The 23973-nt window shown below is 37.6% G+C and overlaps 1 protein-coding gene across 1 annotated transcript in view; it reads right to left on the minus strand.

Moving 5' to 3' along the window:
• The window catches only part of WDR70 (WD repeat domain 70), a 138820-nt gene that overhangs the window by 108847 nt on the left and 6000 nt on the right, over positions 1-23973 (minus strand). Inside the window, exon 5 of the mRNA XM_075136564.1 lies at positions 22571-22772. Coding sequence (XP_074992665.1) covers positions 22571-22772 — 202 coding nt within the window. The remainder of the gene's footprint in view (positions 1-22570; positions 22773-23973) is intronic.

The following is a 23973-nucleotide window of genomic DNA, read 5'->3' on the forward strand; positions in this document are numbered from 1 at the left end:
AATTTAAAAACCATATATGTATAAAATTTAACATATTTTGAAAAAAAAAAAGCCTCCCTTCAATATATTTTAAAGGTCAGTGATACTATTACCTTTGTAATTCATCCAGCAAAAGGCAATTTTAGTTACACATACTTCCATAGAAGTACATTAAAATAATATATGCAGTAGAATAAATATTACTGTTTCTTTTGCAAGTTTTGTAAGCAGTGGAAAGAAGTCCATCAGCAGCACTACACTCTGAATTTTAATTTTGGTCTCATCAAAACTTAAAAAGCCAATGCAACCAATAGATGTTCAATATTTGGCACTGCTGCCTAAAACAGACATGGAAATTACTACAATTGAAATAAAATGCATTCTTCCTCTCATCAAAAAAGAGCCTGATGTTCACTTTAAGACTTCTGGTGATCATGTTAGCATAAAATTTCATAAGCATCAAGGTAATACGAATAAGAACCTCTATACCAGTATAATAACAACCTCATTAGTGAGCCATGTCTTTTAGATTATACATGTTTTAATGATCAAAATTAAAACAATATACCATTGGTGTAGACCAATCCTTGACCTTTGACTTTGTGCAAATTATTTCACTCTTGCATACCCCAGTTTCCTCATCTGAAAAACCTGAATAAATGGTATTTATCATATGGAATCTGCTACAAAGTTTTATTCAGCAATATTGGTGAAGTTCTTAAAATTCCTCAGGGATCCTGTTATTCTTAGCAAACACACCACAGTCAGCAAAACTAAACAATCACATCTCTAGGCAGAGAGTTGTCTGCAGACTACACTTTTCAACAGTTCTCCAACTGTGATTGTAAAAAGTTGTTCACTCAAATGTACATTCCAGGATCTTGAGAGACACAAATTTATACACACTGTCCCACTTAGTGACAAATATTCCAGTCATCTACAAACTTACTAATTCATTAGTATACGGAATTAAAACTGGGGAGGAGGGAGTGTCATGCAAAGAAGATCTACAACCACAAGGTGAAGGTAGGGGGATGGGGGTTAAAAATTACAGCATGTCTAAGTCACTGCAGGAAGGAAGGACAATTTCCTACCTAGCTCCCACAGCTGGTTCAAATTCTATTACTGTTTCGATTACTAATTCTCCCATGCCACCCATAAATTACCTTCAAAACATTAACATTTAAGCTGTCTTATAGCAGCACAATTTTATGTAATGTGACATGAGAATAAATTCCTAAGTGACTTTAACTATGTATCTGGAAAGAGGAAAAGATACATTTATATTGTACACATATGAGGTCCATGCTTGGAAGAAACACACCTTTCTCCATGCCTAACTCGGGTATATTCCTTTAACTAAAGCTTATGTCAGAAGAAGGTAGTACATTATGGCCAGATGACGTATCTCATATTGTTAAAACTGTTGTAATACCCAACGACACTGCAAATAATTTTCAAAATGTTCAGGGCAAATGCTAAGCACTAGGTTAAAAATCAGCCAGTGTGAATATCTTGGTTTTATTTTTAATCATAAATCCCACAATTTTTAAAAGTTGTGCCCAAGAATTATAAAACATGCTTCTTCTATGCATTTATATGATATGTCTTACCATAGTACCTGTAAATGTTGAGACCCCTCCAGCACACTGTATCAAGAATACTGAATTTCTATACACATAATGTAGTCTTAAAATTCCAAATGATTACAGTTAAACCTGACAAGACACACAACTAAACAGAGAGCCATTGATTTCTACATAGCAATTAAACAACTATTATTCAGTATTGCTCAGTTGTGGATTATACAGGAACAGAGTGAAGACCCCAACACATTTTCCAGTGGAATGATGCCCACACATCAAATCCAACACTTATTATAGTCATTCCTCAAGAAGCCTGAGGTATAAAAGCATACAGAAGCATACAGAAGCACAAAAAGCTTCCACTTTTTAACCCAGACTAAGATAAAGATCCATTGTCTAGGCAATACACGAAATTTGAGCTGTGTGCATGGAGAAAGAAGGCAAAAATTCAAGAACATCATACCTTACTGAAATGCCTCATTTCACAGACTTTTACTGACATTATGTTAAGTCCAAGTATATTTTTTTTATTCCATAACTGTTAGAAAATATAGAATATTAGATACATCTTATGAGATTTTTCCTTACATTATTCAATAGGCTTCTTGTTCCTTTCCACAAAGAGCTGCTGTAGATACTCCATACTACACAAAGATTACTTGAGCTACCAGAAAAGTCTTCTTCCTTTTACAATCTAAAATGTTTGGATTATATGATTCAAATTAAGCCACTATTAATTATGTACGTAATAACCTTGTTAAGCTAGCTGAGATGGATTAATGGCAACATGCATCTTCAACTTGGTCATAACAGACAGTTAACAATGTATTTTCAACTCACACTTACATAGTACAAAGATGACAATTTTGGATGTTCCGATGATGCTCGACAATTACTTTCTTTTGGAGTCAGGAAAGAAAAGCATAGTCCATAGATATAAGGAACTCCAGATTTCAGACTGCATATCCACTACACATCTGCTGTGAGATTTTCAGTAAGACAATTGCTGTCTAAGTACCATGTCTCAAATGGGATAAAAAGTCCCATCTTGCAGGTGTGCTACAATGAAACATCAATAACTATGGTAGGTTCGTTCATGCATTTGAGCTGCTCAGATTCTACCAAGCCAGAAGCCATTATTAATGCCTATTATTAATATAGACTCATAGAATCACAGAATAGTTTGGGTTGGAAGGGACCTTTACAGGTCATCTAGTCCAACCCCCCTGCAATGAGCAGGGACATCTTCAACTAGATCAGGTTACCCTGTACAACCTGACCTTGAATGTTTCCAGGGATGGGGCATCTACCACCTCTCTGGGCAACCTGTGCCAGTGTCTCACCACCCTCTTTGTAAAAAATGTCTTCCTTATATCTAGTCTGAACCTACTCTCTTTTAGTTTAAAACCATTACCCCTTGTCCTATCGCAACAGGCACTGCTAAAAAGTCTGTCCCCATCTTTCTTATAAGCCCCCTTTAAGTGCTGAAAGACTGCAATAGGGTTTCCCCGGAGCTTTCTCTTCTCCAGGCTAAACAACCCCAACTCTCTCAGCCTGTCCTCATGGGAGAGGCATTCCATCCCCCTGATCATTTTCGTGTCCCTCCTCTGGACCCGCTCCAACAGGTCCATGTCTTTCCTGTGCTGAGGACTCCAGAGCTGGACGCAGCACTGCAGGTGGGGTCTCACCAGAGCAGAGTAGAGGGGCAGAATCACCTCCCTCGACCTGCTGGCCACGCTTCTTTTGATGCAGCCCAGGATACGGTTGGCCTTCTGGGCTGCGAGCACACATTATCAGCTCACGTCCAGCTTTTCATCCACCAGTAACCCCAAGTCCTTCCCTGCAGCGCTGCTCTCAATCCCTTCCTCCCCCCAGCAGCCCCAGCTGCTCTCAATCCCTTCCACCCCCATACCGGGGGTGCCCTGACCCAGGTGCAGGACCCTGCACTTGGCCTTGTTGAACCTTATGAGGTTCACACGGGCCCACTTCTTGAATGTGTCCAGGTCCCTCTGGATGGCATCCCATTCCTCAGGCCTGTCATACTTTGAGGTACCCTAAGTCCCTTACAAGCTCATCTAGAAAACAAAGTAAAAACGAACAGAAAAAACACATTAGGAAAAAAAAAAAGAGCTCTGTGTATAATGGTCATATTACAAGTGAAATCTTGCAATTGTTGAGAAAATAGATCTGTGGTATTTCATATCTCCTGATTAACTGATTGGTGAAGTTACCAGGGAATGCACGATTCCATAATTACTGTTTCCATAAATATCAATCTAAAAAACCCTCCAGCAGTTCTTCCCCTATAACAAGCAAGTGATTAAACATAGGTCCAACTTGCTATTCTATCAAAAGAGAAACAAAAGTATAAAATAAGCCAAAAATGAGCGTGAGAGAAGCAGAGAGCTTACTCACTGGCTTTCCACAAGAAAAGTTAAAGTGGTGGGAAGGAACATATAACCCATAAAATCTGAATCAAATGCAGTCCAAGAGCTTTTGCTCAGATTTGTTCAAATTCCCTGCTATGGACATTTTCCAGACAGCTAATAAGGAAGCCAAAACATGGATTCCCAATTTTGCATAGTTTGCTGGGCTTGGGCAGAATTTAACTCCCGTTTCTGGAATTCATTCTGTAGGCCTGAATTCTTCACATTAACCTCGTGTTTGACATCCACCTCGGACATGTGATCCATAGAGTGATATGGTTTAGTTCTGAAACGAATGCTATCTCACATAACACTTACTGCCATTCCAGGCTTGACTGTTTCCCAGGCCTTTTAACAATTTACATTTCACCTCTTGGGAGCCATATAAAATGGACAGTAGATAAGCTTACAAAACAAATTGTTTTGCCTTGAGTTTTTCAATGCCATTATTCTGTTTACAGATAAAGTGCAAAGTACAGATCACTTGAAGACACTTTTCTTTTCATGTTTGCTTTTTAAATTTACCTTGCCTTCTGTATCATACATTCAGATATCTGGATCCTCACTTCATCTGGCTATCACAGGTAATATCCAGTCTGAGATAGCAAAACTGGACCCCTGAGTAGAGAATGATGGCATCCTCTTGTCTTCAGGTTACTCTCACAAGATCCTGGTAAACTTCTACAGACAGGGAGAAACTCCTCCTGGGACACTTTATTTAGGTGAAGTCTCCCTTCATAAACCAATTATTTCAGAAACCACTGTATAGGGCAATCTATTAAAATGGGAAAACCCTGACACTGATGGTAACCTGTTCCTACCTGTGAACCACTTGCCCTTGGAATTTCAGTGTAATACAGAAATAAAAAGAACAGAGAAAGCAAAAGAATTCTGCTTTTAAAACATAACCATCAGTTTGACACAATCATGTACAAAAATTATTAAAACCCACCATAAGCTATTAATGCATTCTCAAATCCTCACAGTCACTATGATACTGAACAATTCCAGTAGTGTGGAACATAGGTGAGAGAATAAGCTAGCAAGAGTGAGCAAATGCGTATAAATAGATTTTTGCAGTTGGTTGTGGGTATCAAGAGCTTAGAAGTATCTATTAATACTGACAGGCACAGGGTAGATACATATTGCACTGTAAAAATTTTGCACAATAAAGGGAGTGGGAGAGTTCTGGCTAAGATACTGGAATTTTTCATAAGCTTAGATATTTGCTCTGAGATGGTAATTACTGTTCAAGTGACAGGCTTGTTTACAAACTTGCACTTAAAGAACTCAAATAACCCATAAGATATATTGTGAACTGCATGCAATTTAACCTACCTACCCCAATGGATAAAAGACCCGAGATGACCTCCTTAGAACTTGTAATTACAACAAGGTATGGTATGTTAAGCCTAACATCTACGCAGTAAGTCCTTTTCATTGTAAAACTGCCAAGCTGAGAGATTATTGCCAGTATGCTTCCGAGCTTCTCCTCCATGCCTTTTCAGCAAAAACAATGGCACACAGCGAAGTCAGGCAGTGTCTTATCAGGGGCTGCCATGCAGTGTTTTCAAAAAACCTATGAAATCTAAAGTTGGGTTGTTTTCTTTGATGACAGCTGAGTGGTTACAGATTAAAGATAAATTAAATATTATTTATTCATCTTACTTCAAATACAAACATTCTGCACATATAAGTGTGTGGATGCTCATATTAGCTCCTGGCCTGCAAGACTATTTCCTATCAAAGAAATCCTAAAACCACTAATAATCTTGTTTTTAGACTATCTGTGCCTCAATCACTCCTGATTGATTAATCAATTAATTTTTTTATCTGCAAAAACTGCAATATGTACGAACAGCTTTGAACCCAAATCAGTTATTAGGAAGTTCTCCTGCTCAACTTAGTTCTGAAAGTGAGCCAATTACATTAGTGGTTATGCAACCATCAGAGAAAACATAGCTTAAAGATACTGTCTTGCCTACACATAAATTAGGCTTAAAATGCTCCAAAGAACAATTATATCACTAACTACTATTCCAAAGAGGTGAACAAAGTGCCAAGGTTGGCTCCAAAAAAAAAATCTTCTTACTACACTTAGAAAGCAAGTAGGTTTGATACATACCAGAAGGAAACATGAATCTTTGCAATCCCATGTTTTCATTGGGTTTTTTTCTCCATACTTTTTGGAGTAATACTTAAGAGTAATACTGACTCTTCTTCCGACACTTCCCTCCCTCACTAACAGCAGAGGATCCACACTCTGTTCTTACCCCACTGACTTACTGTACTGTTAAGTGTTTTCTCATATTACTGATTCTTATTTGCCTAATTCACCTCTGTATCATTTAACTGCTGTGTATGATCGGTATTATAAAAGATCTGCTGTCATAAATCTGACTGTATTCAGTACTTCAAAATGCAACTAGACACAAAATTTTCTCCTAATCAGCCAGAGAAGTTGGGTAATTTCTATGATATTGTGCCACCCACCCAAACTTGGTTGCAGAGTCCATCAGAAGGTTATTCCCTAAAAGTATCAGACAGGGTTGCAGCTTCCATTAGTTGCTACACTACGAGACAACTCCCAAGACGTAAACTAATGCAAATTGCATTAAACTACATAGAATTAAACTACAGCTGACAACGATTATTTTTTGACAGGATAGAACTAGTTTTCATAACTATCATGTGATTTGGGCAGATGCTTATTTAAAATAGCATTATAAATAGTGTAGTTATAACTAATTTAGATTTAGCGACATTCATCTTACTCTGGGGAGTTCATATTTTTGCTGAAAATGCAGTGAATTAGTTGACTACTGCTCATTCTGCATTCAAACACTGATTGCAGTTTCTTTTTTGGCCTACAAGACTTCAGGAAATCACAGAAAACTACCACTGGGCCTTCTCATAAATTCACTGTCTTCTATTCAATGAATAGTGATACTATTCAATGTATCGTAATTTTCTTCCCCAAGAAAAATATTTTATGGACAGCAACTGGACTAAGCCTGGTACTATTTATACCATTAATTTAGAGATAATTGAAAGGATCTGCCCTTAAAATTGCAACTGTTAAATGCATAAACTTCCTTTATTACTCTATTACTTACAGGCTTGCACTATCACAATACAAAGATAAACATTTATTTGCTATTTTAAAAACCTATTTTTCAGAGATTCCTTTTCAGAAAGGAGGAAAATATGACATGGAGTCACCAGAGATAGGGATACAAGCAGGAAGGGGACACAGAGGATTAACAGGATGCCTGATCCCTACAAGGCACCTTAGGAAGAAATATCAATTACAACATAGTACAGGTCTGTCTCAGAGAAAAAACAAACAGAAGCCCCAAAACAACTGGCTGCCCTCACCAAAGAAACTGCTAGATAAGGCAGCATTTAATCACAGAACAGAGAAACAACTCTGAAGAAGTTTGTGAAAAGAAAGGTAATAAATTTGAAGTTAAAACAAATAAAGTCATTAATACAAGTTACTGTATCACTGGCAGAAGAGAGACCCATGTCAGAACTTTTAAACTATTTTCTATCGAGATATACTGTGAGGTTTACTCGGGCATCATTATTTCTAGGATTTAATTTTGGATTACACACATACTTCTACCCACTGAAGTAAGTCACAAAATTATCGCACACTTCTATGTGACCCAACATTTCACCTTGTGTGCCTGCACACCCATATATGTTGTCTAAATGAGGCAGGGAAAACCTGAGGAAAAGTAAACATACAAAGAATACACAAGAGAGATAAAAAAGCAACTAGCACATGGGAGTTTACACCTTCTCTAGAATTTTAATATTTTCCACAGGAAAAATTAAGAAGTTAAAAAACAATTTATTTTTTAGATGGTCTTAAGGCACAGAATGCTCAAAAAGACCAAGACTTAAAATCATAGAACAAGAAGGCGTTGTCTTTAAAATGATTCAGCACCCTGTGTCACAGTGGTCTTCTAAAATAGCTCTGTGCAATCTGTGGACGCTGAGAATGATTAAGCTAGTTATTTTTTCTTTTGAATTTCCATTCCTGATACTTTTGGTACTCAGTAGAAAAGGTAGTAATACAATTAATGTTCTTAAAGAAGGAATGTCACTGAGAAATATGTTTATTCTTATATTTAAGACAACAAGAGCAGTTACGTCATCACATTTGCTTTGCAAGAGACATACACTGACTATTTGTACTGAAAAAGCTTACAAATCTGGTAGCCCTGAAAGCCAGCTGATACCTACAGATGTGGTTATAGCCTGATACGTAAGTTTGCTTTCTTTGCAGAGAACAGCATGTTCCAAGACACCCTAAGTAACAGGCTGGTCAGAAAAAGGCAGATAAATCGCTATAAATCCAGATGATGCATGAATCTTGGAAGATTACCAATTTGAGAAAGAAGCAGTAATTATTCTATGAGCTATGATTCTTCTCACCCCAATTTATATTTTAAGTGAAGCCTAGCAAGTACATTATATCTTAACCAAAACATTGAAAGATTATAGTTTGAAAATTGTGCACTGAATTCTGAAAGGCTGAAGAACTGTTTCAAGTGCCATAATCGTTGCCATTCAGATGTAGTTCAAAAGTTTAAGAATTAATCACTGTTTTCCCCTTCTGCTTAGAATATTCCCAATATGAAGAATGAAAGTTCACCTCTTCCAAAAAATTGCAAATTCATCTTGAAATCTAATGCTGACATGATTTGCCTTTTCAGTTGAACTGCCTGTATCAGCCATCACATTTATGGCTAGTTTATTTTTTGAATGAAATCTAATCTTTTACTCCCAATTCAGCTCTTCCAGTCTTGTCAACCAGCATTTTTACAAAATTTGTTTTGTGCCTGCACACGTGTAGCACAACTGCAGCATTTGCAAGCAAGACATTTACTCAACCTGCAGTAAATATAAAGGCCGGCTTCAAAATAGGCCCAGAGATGAAGGCTCAATAACATGCAGAAAATATCTCACCCATTTTTGGTAGTTGTCTTTTGGAGATAATGATTAACAGCAAAATAAGCAGGCAATCTCTGCACATTCCAAGAAAACTGAAGTCTTTTATTACTTTCATTTCTGGTATTTCAAAACAGGCATGAACTAGCACAGTTGTACACTGACGTGTCAAGGAGGCTTTAAGTCCCTCTAACTAACTTTGACTAATGAGAAAATGTCGGGTCACAGGACACAGCAGCAGAAGTGCACTACTTACTGACCCCTTTTTATTGTATTTGCATTTGTCCTGCCACAAGATTTTGTTTGCTTTGAAACAAGACCAAACAGGTAAACAGTGAACATGGGGAATAGGTCCTAGTCACCTGGTTAAACTTGGTGAAAAGAAGACTGTCCTGTTGTGGCCCACATCCCTCTGTTTGTTTTCTAATATAGCAGTGGATAAGATGCAGCCTGTGGGCCTGATCCACTTTACCTGTGATCAATACAAAGTCACACACACCACATTACACACACCACATACAAACTTGGTATCACAGAGACTGACGACATTCTGGCCACAGGACAGATTTTTCCTTCTATGCAAGGAAATGTCTAAAGAATGACGTACTCCAATATGCAAAAGCTATGTGGTCAAACTCAATCAAAAGATCTTTCATACTTTGTTTAATAAATTGAAATAAAAGAAACAGAAATTGGACATGGGAAGTCTCTGTTAAAAACTCAGCTCTACTTTCCCACTCCTTTTAAAGATGTAAGCTGCTGCATAAATCCTAAGCAGCTTCTCCATCCTCCAACTAATCTTCCAAAGTTGACAATTCCACTTTTTAACAAGAGGAAAAAAAGAAAAAGGCTATATGTATAACATAAAGAAATATTTTAATTATTTTTTTGTTTCCCTCTTTAAATTTAAAAAAAAAAAAAAAGGATTAAGTCCTATGGTTTGCCTGTACTACATGATAGGAAGAGAACAGCTAATTCACGTAAGCTAGTAGAGGCAGACATTAATATAAAAACTGTCATTAATTCATGGGACATTGCAACTCTAACAAAGGTTCTTAGCTCTTTCTGACATCTGAATTAATCTACAAATACACACCATACAGAAAGTAATAGGGAAATATCACCTCTATTGCGATATTTGTGAAATACTTGACTTAAAAAAACAAGCTAAGCTTTCTAGCATTTCCATGCAAACAACTCACCTATTAGTGAGAACTCTAGCTTTTGCTTTCATTCCAGATATGATTTGAATTAATTAATTGAATATTTTAACTCTTCAAAACTGTTTCTTTCACGACAAAAGTTTTGGTCATACATAGAAAAGTAAGTTCTATTCCTAATTTCTATAGCTCTTCCAGGATTTATTTCCTGCATTCATACTCATTATTATGTGAAAGATGACCTATGACGCCTCTGTACTGTAAAAGGGCCACCGTGACTGAGTCCAACCCTTATTTAAGACCTTGTGTTTCACCACACGAGAATGTACACGTGCTTACTGCAATGAATTCCATGCATCTAAATTATCCCAATCAAAATTTTTACATAGTATTATTTACTCTGAAAACTGGTTCCAAGCTAGTTGCTAAAGAGGGCTGCAGAAACTATGCAAGACAAATAGAAGTTCCAGGAAAGCTGGTATACATCTAAGATGTTTTCACTGCCCTCTAGTGCAATTTTGGGAAAGGAAAAAAATAAAAAAAAGAATATTGATGTTAGCTGGCAATATGTGGGTTAAGGTGTACCAAAGAAACAGGAAGATTTTTAAAGTCAAACATTGACTGTATCTCACATAGACAAACTCAAACTTGTGTATCAGCTAGGTAACTCATGTATAAACTGCAATGCAGACACAACAGCAGAGAATGAACAACCTGCCCGCACTCCTGCAGCGTACTCCCTTTGTAGCTAGCTTGTGCGGAGCTCAGTGCTGTCCCAAGCTGCCCAGAACGCAGAGTGGTTATTTTGGGAGCCTGTCACTGCTCTCACACAGACACACAGAAGACTGCTCAGTTCCATGAGCTCCTATTTGCACCTTGAGAGCACACTTTGCTACGAAATACTGTACATTTTTATTTACTAAACACTGGTAAAATAATTAAACCTGGAAATAAAAATGGAAGTCACAAATCACCTTCTTTCTGTTAGTAGCAAACTATGTTTTGTCTGTATCTTCTGTCTCATCAATAGCGTAAAAGCAAAGGTACAATGCTGGTAATTCCACTGATTATGCATACTCAGTCCCACTTACAAAACTGGAAGTCCTTGTCTGTAGTCCCACTGAAGTCAACACAAGTATTTGCATGGAAAAGGATCTAATCCTCCAACGTTAAATAATGAACCTGAGCTGCATGAGATAGCTATTTATTAGCTATTTGCATTAAGCCCTATTTTAGAAAACTGAACAGAAAGCTCCTTATCCCTACTGCATAAAGGTCCTGTCTGAACTATTTTTTTTATGTTGGGAAGTAAAGGTTACAGAATTTAACACCTTTTTGCTATTCTTGCACATGATGTTTATGATATGAAAATAACTTTTGCTTTACAAAGTAATGCTTTACTTGAAAATCAAATGCTACATCTAACTCACCTGACTTTTTAAACTATATTAGGGTCCTTATATAAATAGATTTAAGATCTTAAAGGCTTCTTTTTCAGTTTTCTTCTACCTTATCTCTCATTAAGTAGGTATTCTTTGAGACATTTCAAAAAGTTTTTCTACAAAAACAACACATGTAAAACTGATAATTTTCAAAATTAAAATAAAATACTTCTAGTAGAATAAATAGTTTATAAAAAAGCAACAAGTGCACTCACTGGAATCCAACTAAGAGCTTTAAACACATTTCAAAAGCCTCAGGACGGGACAATGAACGAGGATGGTTAATAAAAATTCATATGAATGATTCTTTATGATTCTTCAGTTCCTTTGGAGAAAGTAATTCTTTTGGTTTATGAAAGGAAATCAGAAAAATTTTGTAACATAATCCCATAACATTTGGTTATATGAACATTTATCAATCCTCAGTTACAATGATGCATTGAATAAACATTTATAAACAGTAGACAAGGTAACTCAGCAAAATACTATTCAAGATCCTAATAATTTGAAAATAACTGTATTAGGTCTTAAAATACAAAAAAAGATAAGCAAGAATAAAGGACGGAAGTTCAGTATGATTGTTGTGCGATCTGGATAGTGTTAGCATCAAGTATGTATAGTCCCTGTATACTGCTAAGTGCCCACCTGCAAATAAGAGATGCCATTGAAGTAGTTGTAAAACATTACATGTGGTAGACTCAAATACATAAAAAACCAAAGCCATCTTTTAAACAAACAGCAGACATTCCAAAAGTCAACAAAATTGCTCTCCAAGGATACCACTGGAGCGATCTGCAGTTCCAACAGTTTAACATAAATCATTTGTTAATCGAAAATCCTGTGAAGACTTGTTTTGGAAAGGAAACGTAACTGCATGTCACTTACACTCTTCCTTCAAATACAGCCTTTCTAAATTATTTAATCATCCCCACCATAAATATCTCAAATACTTCTTATCATCCACTTTATTTTCCTCTTCATTCAAGCAAGAGTTCTCTATACCTGTATTTCTCATTATTCTATTTAGAGCATAAATAACTTTTTCAAAAACATAACATTCACATGCCAGATACAAAGAAAACCTGCTATCTTCTGTTTATGTATTCCACAGTCATACCAACAGTGTCAAATACAGTGTTAGTATTGCTGTTAGCTCCTTTGCCAAATTTAGAAATATTTTATGTATTCTAACATTGATAGAAACAATATGCTATTTGTGCTTCTTTGTAAAAGTTTGGAAATTTGTTGCAATTGCCAACAAAAGCATCATGTAAGAAGGTAGTTACCACTTTCTTTTGACTGTGTAAGCATTTCAGGTTCTGAAAGAATAAATTCATTTCAGTCTTTTCACCTCCAAAGATTCCAACTTCTACTAGAAATAAAGAAAGTAATATTTAGGATCAGATCATAGAATCATAGAATCATAGAATCATACAGGTTGGAAAAGACCTCTAAGATCATCGTGTCCAACCATCAACCCAACACCACCATGCCCACTACACCATGTCCCTAAGGGCCTCATCTACACGTCTTTTAAATACCTCCAGGGATGGTGACTCCACCACTTCCCTGGGCAGCCTGTTCCAAGGCCTGACCACTCTTTCAGTAAAGAAATTTCTCCTAATGTTCAATCTAAACCTCCCTTGGCGCAACTTGAGACCATTTCCTCTTGTCCTATCGCTAGTTACTTGGGAGAAGAGACCAACACCCACCTCGCTACAACCTCCTTTCAGGTAGTTGTAGAGCGCGATGAGGTCTCCCCTCAGCCTCCTCTTCTCCAGGCTAAACAACCCCAGTTCACTCAGCCGCTCCTCATAAGACTTGTGCTCCAGGCCCTTCACCAGCTTCGTTGCCCTTCTCTGGACACGCTCCAACACCTCCGTGTCCTTCTTGTAGTGAGGGGCCCAAAACTGAACACAGGATTCAAGGTGCGGCCTCACCAGTGCCGAGTACAGGGGCACGATCACCTCCCTGCTCCTGCTGGCCACACTATTTCTGATACAGGCCAGGATGCCGTTGGCCTTCTTGGCCACCTGGGCACACTGCCGGCTCATGTTCAGCTGGCTGTCAATCAGCACCCCCAGGTCCTTTTCCTCTGGGCAGCTTTCCAGCCACTCTTCCCCAAGCCTGTAGCGTTGCAGGACCCGGCCCTTGGCCTTGTTGAACCTCATACAGTTGGCCTCGGCCCATCGATCCAGCCTGTCCAGGTCCCGCTGCAGAGCCTTCCTACCCTCCAGCAGATCAACACTCCCACCCAACTTGGTGTCGTCTGCAAACTGACTGAGGGAGCACTCGATCCCCTCATCCAGATCATTGATGAAGATATTGAACAGGACCGGCCCCAGTACTGAGCCCTGGGGAACACTGCTCGTGACCGGCCGCCAACTGGATTTAACTCCGTTCACCACAACTCTCTGGGCTCGGCCGTCCAGCCAGTTTTTTACCCAGCGAAGAGTGCACCTGTCTAAGCCGTGAGCCGCCAGCTTCTCTAGGAGAATGCTGTGGGAGACAGTGTCAAAGGCCTTACTGAAGTCCAGGCAGACCACATCCACTGCCTTTCCCTCATCCACTAGGCGGGTCACCTGGTCATAGAAGGAGATCAGGTTGGTCACGCAGGACCTGCCTTCCATGAACCCGTGCTGGCTGGGCCTGATCCCCTGGTTGTCCCGGACATGGCTCGTGAGCACGCTCAAAACCAACCGCTCCATGATCTTCCCCAGCACCGAGGTCAGGCTGACCGGTCTGTAGTTCCCCGGATCCTCCCTCCGGCCCTTCTTGTAGATGGGAGTCACATTGGCGAGCCTCCAGTCGTCCGGGACCTCCCCAGTTAACCAGGACTGCTGGTAAATGATGGAGAGTGGCTCAGCAAGCTCCTCCGCCAGCTCCCTCAGTACCCTCGGGTGGATCCCATCCGGCCCCATAGACTTGTGAACGTCCAGGTGGCATAGCAGGTCATTAACTTCATCCTCTTGAATTATGGGAGGTTTATCCTGCTCGTCGTCCATGTCTTCCAGCTCAGGGGGCTGAGTACCCTGAGGATAACCACTCTGACTACTAAAGACTGAGGCAAAGAAGGCGTTGAGTACCTCAGCCTTTTCCTCGTCCTTGGGGGCAAGATGTTCATATACCATCGCCTGAATGGAATTTCCTAACATTTCCATCTACCTATTCTTGTTAAATAACACTGTATCAAAAGTATGGTCTTCTGACTGAGATACGAATGTAGAATATGTGCTTAGAAAGACTTAGAATTTTTTTTCTTATGAGGTAGGTCACAGAATTGTACAGCCTCAAGGTTATACCCATGCTTCAAATATATCTGGCAGAAAAAAACCCAAACAAACACACTTCTACTCTCCCTCTAAGGACAGTAGAGGATATAAGCTTCCACAAAATCTCCTGGCTTTAAAGAAACCAAGCGTCCCAGGAAGGATGAGCATGAGGATCCCATGTTTCAAGCATGGGAGCTCTACAGCCACAGTGTATCTGGCCCAGAGATGAAGAGGATCTGCAGAGGAAACATTCTAAAACTTCTCATATTCAATCATATTACTAATTCATTAAAACCAGTATCATGCCACCAAAAAGGCATAGCATGATATACAGCAGAGAAGTCTTGACCTTACTATGCTCTGCAGAATTGATAAACAGAGATCTTGTAAGTATATTCATTTTCTCTGGGGACAACTGGTAATCACAAACCCTGGGGCATTGGGTTGGAGAGGAGAGGAGCAAATACCCCTTGCCTTTTCATGAAAGACAAACATTCCCTAAGGGAATTACCCTGTTAGCTTCCTCTTGTATATTGTCCATATGATGCTCCCATTAAGCATTCCTTCCCTTCCAGCTTCTAAATGATTCTCTCACATTCTTACACTGAACTTTGTTATACAAAATTTAGAGGTTTGATTTTGTTTTCTTTTCATTTTTGTGAAGCTTGCAAATCCTTTCAAACTCATTTTTGAGATAATCTTTCTTATTCTTTGCAACATCAGTAAACACATCAATGATCTTTAACAAAAATTCCAGGACTTGAAGAAAATACATTTTCCAGATTTTTACAGCAGAAATATTGTCAAGACCTAAGAACATATTATGCAAATATATGACAAAAGTATTTTCCTCCTGATTATATAGGAAGGTAACTCAAGAAGAAATTGAAAGCAATGGTAATTGCTACATATTTTTCATCAATGACTAGAAGTAGTTCAAAAATAATGTCTCTCATCCTCAAACCCACACTTTTCTGTCTCTATTGCACACACAAAAATTGCTTTGTTCAGCTTACTTCGCTTTTTCTTCTTTAGACAAGATGTAACATGACTGGGTAAATAAGATTCAGCAGTTACCAGGACAGACAATCCTCAGCCTAAATGTTATAGCTCCTTAGGATGACTAAAAATTCCCATAACATTTATTTATTTTTACAATACCATGATTTTTAGCCTGGTACCATAGCCAAATTCTAATTGGAGCAATTACAGTCTACTTAAATTCTCCATCTAAATCAGCAGGAAATGGCTTTCTTCCATTCCGAACAAATGAGTATTACCGGTATGTCCTGTTAAACCTCTGCAAAAATTTAAAAGTGTCTCAAAACAATTCTACAACTTGGAATACGGCTATGCTATCATTTTGGAAATACGCCCAAATCAGAGTACAGCCTTGGAGAGGCCCAAGGCTGTACTTGTTTCAGGGACATAATTACAACATGATTAGTATCCCTTTGGTACTGGAGGGAGAAATAGTTCTCTATTCCAAAGAAGAATCAACTGTAACTAAGCTCCAGACAGATGATAAAGCCTTGCAAATCCATCTGGCAAATTCTTCCAACAACCACCTCTATACCTGTTGCTTCAAGTGAGGAAAGGTGTCACAAGATGCTAGCACTCCATTAAGTTCTGTTAAAGATCTCAGCACATTTTCTAATGACATGTAGAAGAGAACATTAATAAATACACACTCTCTTACTAATGTCTTTTAATAAGTGTCATCCATTATCTTGAAAAATGCTTATGGCCTAGATTTAAAGCTGTCCACCCACCAACCCTGACATGACTGCTTTGGCTAGTCTCCTGTCCCTGCTCCAGCCAGATATTATTTTGATTGCACAAACACCAGATACACTCCCAGTGCATCTTGCCAGGGCAACAAAGCTGGCAAAGCCTCTACTGTATCTCCCAACTTCAAAATTTACCACATGAAATATTGCCCTCATTAAGAATCTGCCCTCTGCAAAAACAAGCCATTTTCTCTTTTAGAACATCCCTGCTTGGAAACAAAAAGATTCTCTTAAAGTTTTCCAGAAAGGTGTACTTTTTGGGATAGAAACCAAACCTGAAAAGCTTCAGACTACAGGAGATGCTGGGCTTCCTCCCTCCCCCTCTCAGCTTATGACCATGTGAAAACCTGGCACTGACAATCCAACCAGGTTTTTACACCATTAGGAGAAAAAGCACTACAGAAAAGCACTGATCACAATTCAAATAGACAACTCTTCTTCTTGTTTTCCTCACTCCCCAAATCAATGCAAGTCTTTCATATAAAAAGTAAAGCTATAACGAGAGGAAAATATGAGAGGGAATTGATACCAACTGTACCTATTGTGCTTAAAATATACTTGATACAGCAGTATTCCTTACACTACTACAAAACAAGCACTGTAAAATATTTCTATGAGTACTTACAAGCATATTGTGCCTTGTTAAGAATCATCATTTCTGGAATGAATGGAGGTGAATTATAGTAAACGAATAAGTCATTAAATCTAAATATGTATTTGTTAAATGTAACTACCGTCAGTATTAACACAGAATTTAATCGAAAACAGAAAAATGCTTTACAACAGCTACCACAAAGACTTGCGTATATAAAATAAGCTTACACAAATTCAGAGGAAAAAGTAACTCAAATCAGAATTCACATATGTAATACAGTTCGGCTCTCCTCAAAAATTTATGTTGAGTTTGTATCACACGTAAATTACAGAAATGTATAATACTTAAAAACTAACAGGGCTGATTCAAAACATTCAGCAATAAGCTGCTGTTACTCATTTTCCTATAAAAACACCAATAAGGTATGAAAAATTCCCATCAAAGATGATAACCACCAGCTACTCCTTCCACCTGATGCTTATTCAGTAAAATATCCAATGTGAAATGGGTAGTCCCGGGCCGACCATAGACTCAAAAGATGCTAACCTCATAGCAAGCAATTTTGACAAATGTTTCTATTGACAGTCTCTCATAAGAAAGCAAAAACAACTAAACAAGCAATTATGGAAAAACAATGTTCCTGTAATTAAAACCACATCTAAAGTCAGGCTTGAGAGTCAGCGGCAAGCTACCAGGGCGAAGCCAGTATTTTGATGCATTTTATCTGTAGCAAGTTCACATGACTTCAGATTACAGAACTGCAACTCATATAACTATTAAAGAAAAATGTGTTCCCTTCAGGGTCAAAAATATAGATATTTGTGTTTTAAAGAAATTACTTCAGCAGCAAAATATGATAACAAAAGAGAGAGAGTCTCACAGCACATCTGGAAAGAAAATGAAGGAATTATTCAATGGAGCTTTCCATTTCTCCTCTCCCAGTTCTGCCCCCATGCATACCAACCACAGCCTGATGTACAAGAAAGAAAAAGGAATCACCGAGTTCTCATAACAGCAACACCTGCCTTCCTCGGGGCTCACAGGATCATACTGTGATCACCAATCGATCAACAGGAAATCAGGAAAGCACAGCTGCTTCCTGATTCCCTTCACAGGAAAGAAAATAACTGAGTTCATGAGCAGCAGTAAGGGGAGGCTCTAGACCCCAAAGGCCTCTGGCATCCATGCTGACATAAAATCTTCCCGGTTATAAATTAACTGTTTAGACTGAAAACCCACAAGTCTCATATTTCTACTGCTCTGCTTATTCTCAGCCAAATCTATTCTAGACTGTTTTGTAACTATTGTCTTAAGTTCAGACAAACTTAAATCACACCAGTCTGCAAGTTACCTTTCTGTCTGAAACTTTTCATTTGGGTCTTTTAACTCTGGTTTCCAGTAACTCCACTTTATCGAGCCAGTTGTAGCATTATTCAAATACATATAAATAAAAAATTAATACCACAATCTTGCTAGAAATTAAAACAGTCAACCAGCAAACAAAGCCACTACTGAGAAAGACAGGTTGAAGTAAAATCAGCTGTTTCCGCACATTGTTTTCCGTTTGGCATTCTAGAGAAGTTTAGAACTAAAACAAGAGTTTTGCTAAACAAGATGCCCCCTGCCCTTTGGAGAGCGATAATGAAAATCAATTATATTCAGTGCTCAGAATCCATAAATCTGACAGGCATGCAAGGAATTATAAAAAAATTTTTAAAAATCTGTATGTCATCGGCATATGACAGACATGAAGTTAAATTAACAATCCAGTTGTTTTTTCCAAAATTATTTATGTGTATAATAGACTACATTTTACAGATTTCAATGCACAAAGGTGCATCCCTACTAAGGTGCAGCCATCCTTGATGGAGGACAACAGAAAATAGGTACACAGCACTCTATAGCGCAGAGGAATTAAAAAGAAATAGGTATTTTCTATTATGTTGCTGATAATGCCCTCTTCTTTTCATAAACTACCTCTGCTACTAAAAGCCTTACCCTGTTCTGTGAAACATACGTATTGCCTCCAAAAATATACACAATTTTACCACTTAAAGAGATGTTATGCATCTTCCTGCAATTTCTCAATTATTAAATAATACTGTTCTCCCACACTGCTACGCTACATAAACGAGTGCTCAGCATTCAGTTACTTTCTCCTACAAGACCTCATTTATTCCATAAATACAAATAAATGAAGAAGTCTGCTACAACCTGGCACTAATCTATAATTTGAACATGATTACATTTAGGAATCCATATAGCACTCACTATTGAGACAAAAGAGATAATTATACCATAAACTGGAACAGTAGTATGTATAGGACTCTTGATTCATGTGAACCTAGTAAACTTACTCAACTAAAATTACTCAACAAAAGAGATGTCAAAGGATGCCAGCCTTCCACTGATGATGCAATAAAACAGATGTTGAATATTTAGTGTATTTCCATTATATCTTACTTGACCAATGTGGTGAAACTTTCTTCAACGCAACTGAATAATTTTGCTAATTCAGTATAGGTAGGCAAGACCATTGCCACCACATTTAATTGAAAGGTGTGTACACATATATGTCACTTCAGAATAGAATTACAGCAGGCTAAATACATAACACTTTTTGTTAACTGCAGAAAGTGACATCTCTAATAGACCATGGAACCAGGGAAAAAGTTTGCCCAAATTTTAATCCAGTCTTACAATAAAATTATGGTCAAACCACAAGCTACTTGTATCAATTCTTATTTGCAAAAGAAAATCCAAGTAATTTCTGGCATGAGTTACAAGAAAAATTCAGGTGTATAAGATGAACCACCATTATTTAGCTGATCTGATAAGCGTGGTTTTCAAGCAAAATTCTCTATGATTTTCCAACACATGCAAAATTCTCTTAATCATTAGGAAGAACAATCCAGAGATATTCAGTTTAGAAATCAACTTAATTCCTTAAGCCCCTTCCAAAAAGGCATTCCACAGAAATATAACTTCCTTTTTTTTCCCCCCTCAGACAATTGCTGCCTGTAGTTCTGGTGTTTTCAAATCTCTGTTGTTTAAGAAAATAAGTAAGGACATAACATAGAAACAAAGCAATGAACAATAAAGTCTGTGTAGAAAAGCTCAGGATGGATAGCTACAAGAGATTTCTGATGCAAAGTTTTGTGCAATACTTCAACAAAATATTAGCGAACATGAGGCTTAGCCTTGCGCTTAGTTGCCAGGATATCAGATGATTTCAAGTTTACGCTGTTTTATTTTAGTGTCGTATACACTGAAATCCCTTGAGCATCTTGGAGAACTTTTACTCTCACAGAGATTAAAGATACCTGGCAGGACTTGATTCCCAAGCCTGGTTGTTTCTCTCTGTGTGGCTTCAATTATTCAGTGCTATAAGGCAGTTAAAAGCTTCAGAAGAGCTAACAGCAGAGCAAAAGATTAATTTTTTTTGGGAAGAGAAATGGGGACAGCGAGGGAGAGCTGTGATTTAGAAGGGCATTCTGATGAGACGCCAAGGAAAGAACAAAACACCTGTGCAGAACAAGCATGCATTTTTTGAAATTTACCACTTCCTAGTACATACATGCACAAAGTTAGCAGATATTAATAGGTACTTTCAGCAGTTGTTGTTCTTTGTGTAATATATTATGGGTTTTTTCCAAAATGACAAGCATCTGGGTTCACCACAATCTGTGATACTGAAATAGGTTGAAAAGTATTTAGAGACAAAACTGAACAAGATCAAACATTTCCTTCAGCATCAATAAATGTAAGTACTTTTCAAGACAGGAACTACTATTCTGATTATCTGTTGGAGAGATACACGGTTGATAAAAGCTTGATAAAGTGCTGTATTTTAAGATTTTACTATGAGTTGAAAACATATAAACAAGCCGACCTGAGACAGGAGAAGGATGAAAATTGGCAGAAAAGAAGTAGTGACTTCAATATGACATGATCCGCAGCAACTGAAATCTGCCAAGTCTATGGCGCCCTCAGGAATATGGACTCACTCCACAGTGCCATAACAGCTAAAAGTTAATTCCTGATACACATCAATAGTAAGTCATAAGTCAACTTAAGGCTTACAACATTTTCAAGGAAAGTTTAGGATTTATCCGCAGTTGGTGCCCTGAGACAGAACAAGTCATGCGTGAGGTACAGATAAGATCACAGGAGATACGGCGCTAAAATGTACAGTTTGATAATTAAAGAAATCCATAGGGAACAGTGAATCAAGCAGATCAGAAAAAGTAATAAAAAAACATAAGGCATCAGAATTTTCCATCACTTATCTCCTGAGAAAAAAAAAACCAAAAAACTGTGATCATACAAGGTTAGGCTCACTCTAAAAATCAGTTATGTCACTGCTTAAGAAGTTCCTCTCACTCATTTTAAGTGAGTAGTCTAAACTTACGTTTTAAAGTTCACAAGGCGCAAGGTAAGAGATTTTATAGGAAAAGAACAAACAAACAAAACTCCTAGTCAAAACTGAAAAGGAATTGATGAAAAACCCTTGAGACACCTGGGAATTTGTTTTTTTAGGATTAGATTTATATTTATGTAACAGGACATACAGGTTTTTTCTGCTACCGAATGGTTCAAAATCGCGTAAGTAAGGCTGTTTTTACAGGACTTTTATCATTGTTGCTACAAAACAACATGGAAACCATCATACAAAATCCACTGCCGCAAAATATTCAATACAGGAAGTTTTGGAGAATGAACATCAAACCATTAATCTTTTTTTAACTAAATAGAGCGAGATTTGTCAACTGAGTATCTGTGATACCCAAGTTATGCTGTCAAGGGGTTTCTTGCTTTTAACATAGATAGAAAAGACAATCTACATTTACTCTGACAAACCAGTCTGGCACTTACTTAGATTTAGAAAAAAACAAATCAAAACAAACAAAACAAACAAAAAAAAGCCTTCAGTTACCACAGTTCATTTTCTTAGAACAGTTTTGGCACAATTGCTCTCCCTAAATTCAAGCTCACCTCTACCTGCTCTTTCTTGTAAAAAATTCTACACGTGCATTGGCAAACAAACTATATAAAATATTTATATAAAGTATTTATTTATATAGTTCTTTCATAATGTGAAAACAGAGTAAACAATATATACTAACTGATGATGAATTTCCCTTGAGATTCACATGCATATATTTTTTTAAAATCCTGCTATTTTTAAATGAAAACAATTATTTGCATGTTGAATAATCACCAGAAAAAACACAAAAAAACTGCATTTCAAACAACAGTCGTACTTCACCTGCAAATTCAATCACAAAGGAAAAAGCACCCTTACAAATTAGAGTCTACTCAAAGCTTTAAAACATTAAAGAGGAACAAAATACTTACATTATCTTCCTCCTCTGTATCATCGTCATTATCGTCATCACTATCCTTGAACCCAGGCGGAAGTGGTGGCCCAATGAATTCATCATCTTCATCATCATCATCAGTATCCTCAACTGGACCTTGAGCAGAAGACTGGGATTGCATGGAAGGACCAGTTAACTCTTCATCTGAGCTATCTTCACTTTCACTACAGGCTGTCCCTCTGCATGGAAAAATTTAAAAAATTACTATTTCAAGAACATCGGCACTTTCACAGGAATTTTCAGATAAAAGATGTTGAGCACTGTCGTAAAATTGTAAACACTGAAATTAGCAGGAAAATGTAAACTAATTTTTATTAAGAGAGTGTAGGCCCACCATCATCTTGAAAGAATAAACAAAGCTTAAAGAAAGGAATACTATAGTGACAGACAGTTCAAAAAACTGGACAAAATAAAACGAAGAAAAAGCTAGACAGCTTGTAAAAACAGTATCACATCACTAGTATAGATTTCAACACTGCTTAGAAGCCAACAGAATATATTGTTACAGATAATTTTCAAGATTCTGCTTCAAGTTGCAGCTTGTGCAGATGCTCTGCACCTCTGTTGGCTGGGTGGAACTCAAAACAGTAACCGCCCAGGCTCACAACCAGAGTGAGACCACAAAGCATGGCACTCACTTTACAATGCTGGTAAAGAATAAGACGGGATCAGGCACTTTCGACCAAGTATTTAATACTGTCACAAGTCTAGATTCTAAAAGTTGCATTAAATTAGCATTTTGCTGCTGTCCAAATCAGTTGTGTGAACACATTATTTTTGGCATTGGAAAATTTCTGAAAAGTAAGTATGGCTATTTAGTCCATGTTCATTCGGTTTATACAAAATAAATGTGCTCCCTCTGCTGGTAGTTATCAAGTAGGTGGTATTCTAACTGGCAGAAGGTCTAAAAGTGATAAGCAGAAAACTTTGCCTCTTGGCTAGATACAGAGTACCATTACAGCGATACCTTGCAGTGGAAATCAGATGTTCATTCCAGATTCAGTGAGATAAGCTCAAATTGCAAGACTTGGTTTGGGAGGTTATATTTTAAGAGCGTGTACTTGAGTTTTTAAGCGAGTAGACTGCAAAAGATAGTTTAACAAAGAAAATTTAAAAAGACAACTACAGAGGTATTGCAGTTTTTTTAAAGTTTCAGTTATCACTTTAAAAATATAATAAAAACACACAAGTTTAAGAACATAATAAAGGATCAAGAAAAACATGTTCTAAACTATGTAATTATGACAGAGAATGCAGCCCCACTCCGCACCCCAAACCAGCTGCGCACCAAGCAGATAGTAAGTTACACAGCAAATATTTGTCTTGGATAAGCCACTGAAATTCTATTTTAGGAAGAAATCAAAATAAACTAAAACCAAC

Source organism: Calonectris borealis, chromosome Z (assembly GCF_964195595.1).
Source record: "Calonectris borealis chromosome Z, bCalBor7.hap1.2, whole genome shotgun sequence".
Taxonomy (NCBI): Eukaryota; Metazoa; Chordata; class Aves; order Procellariiformes; family Procellariidae; genus Calonectris; species Calonectris borealis.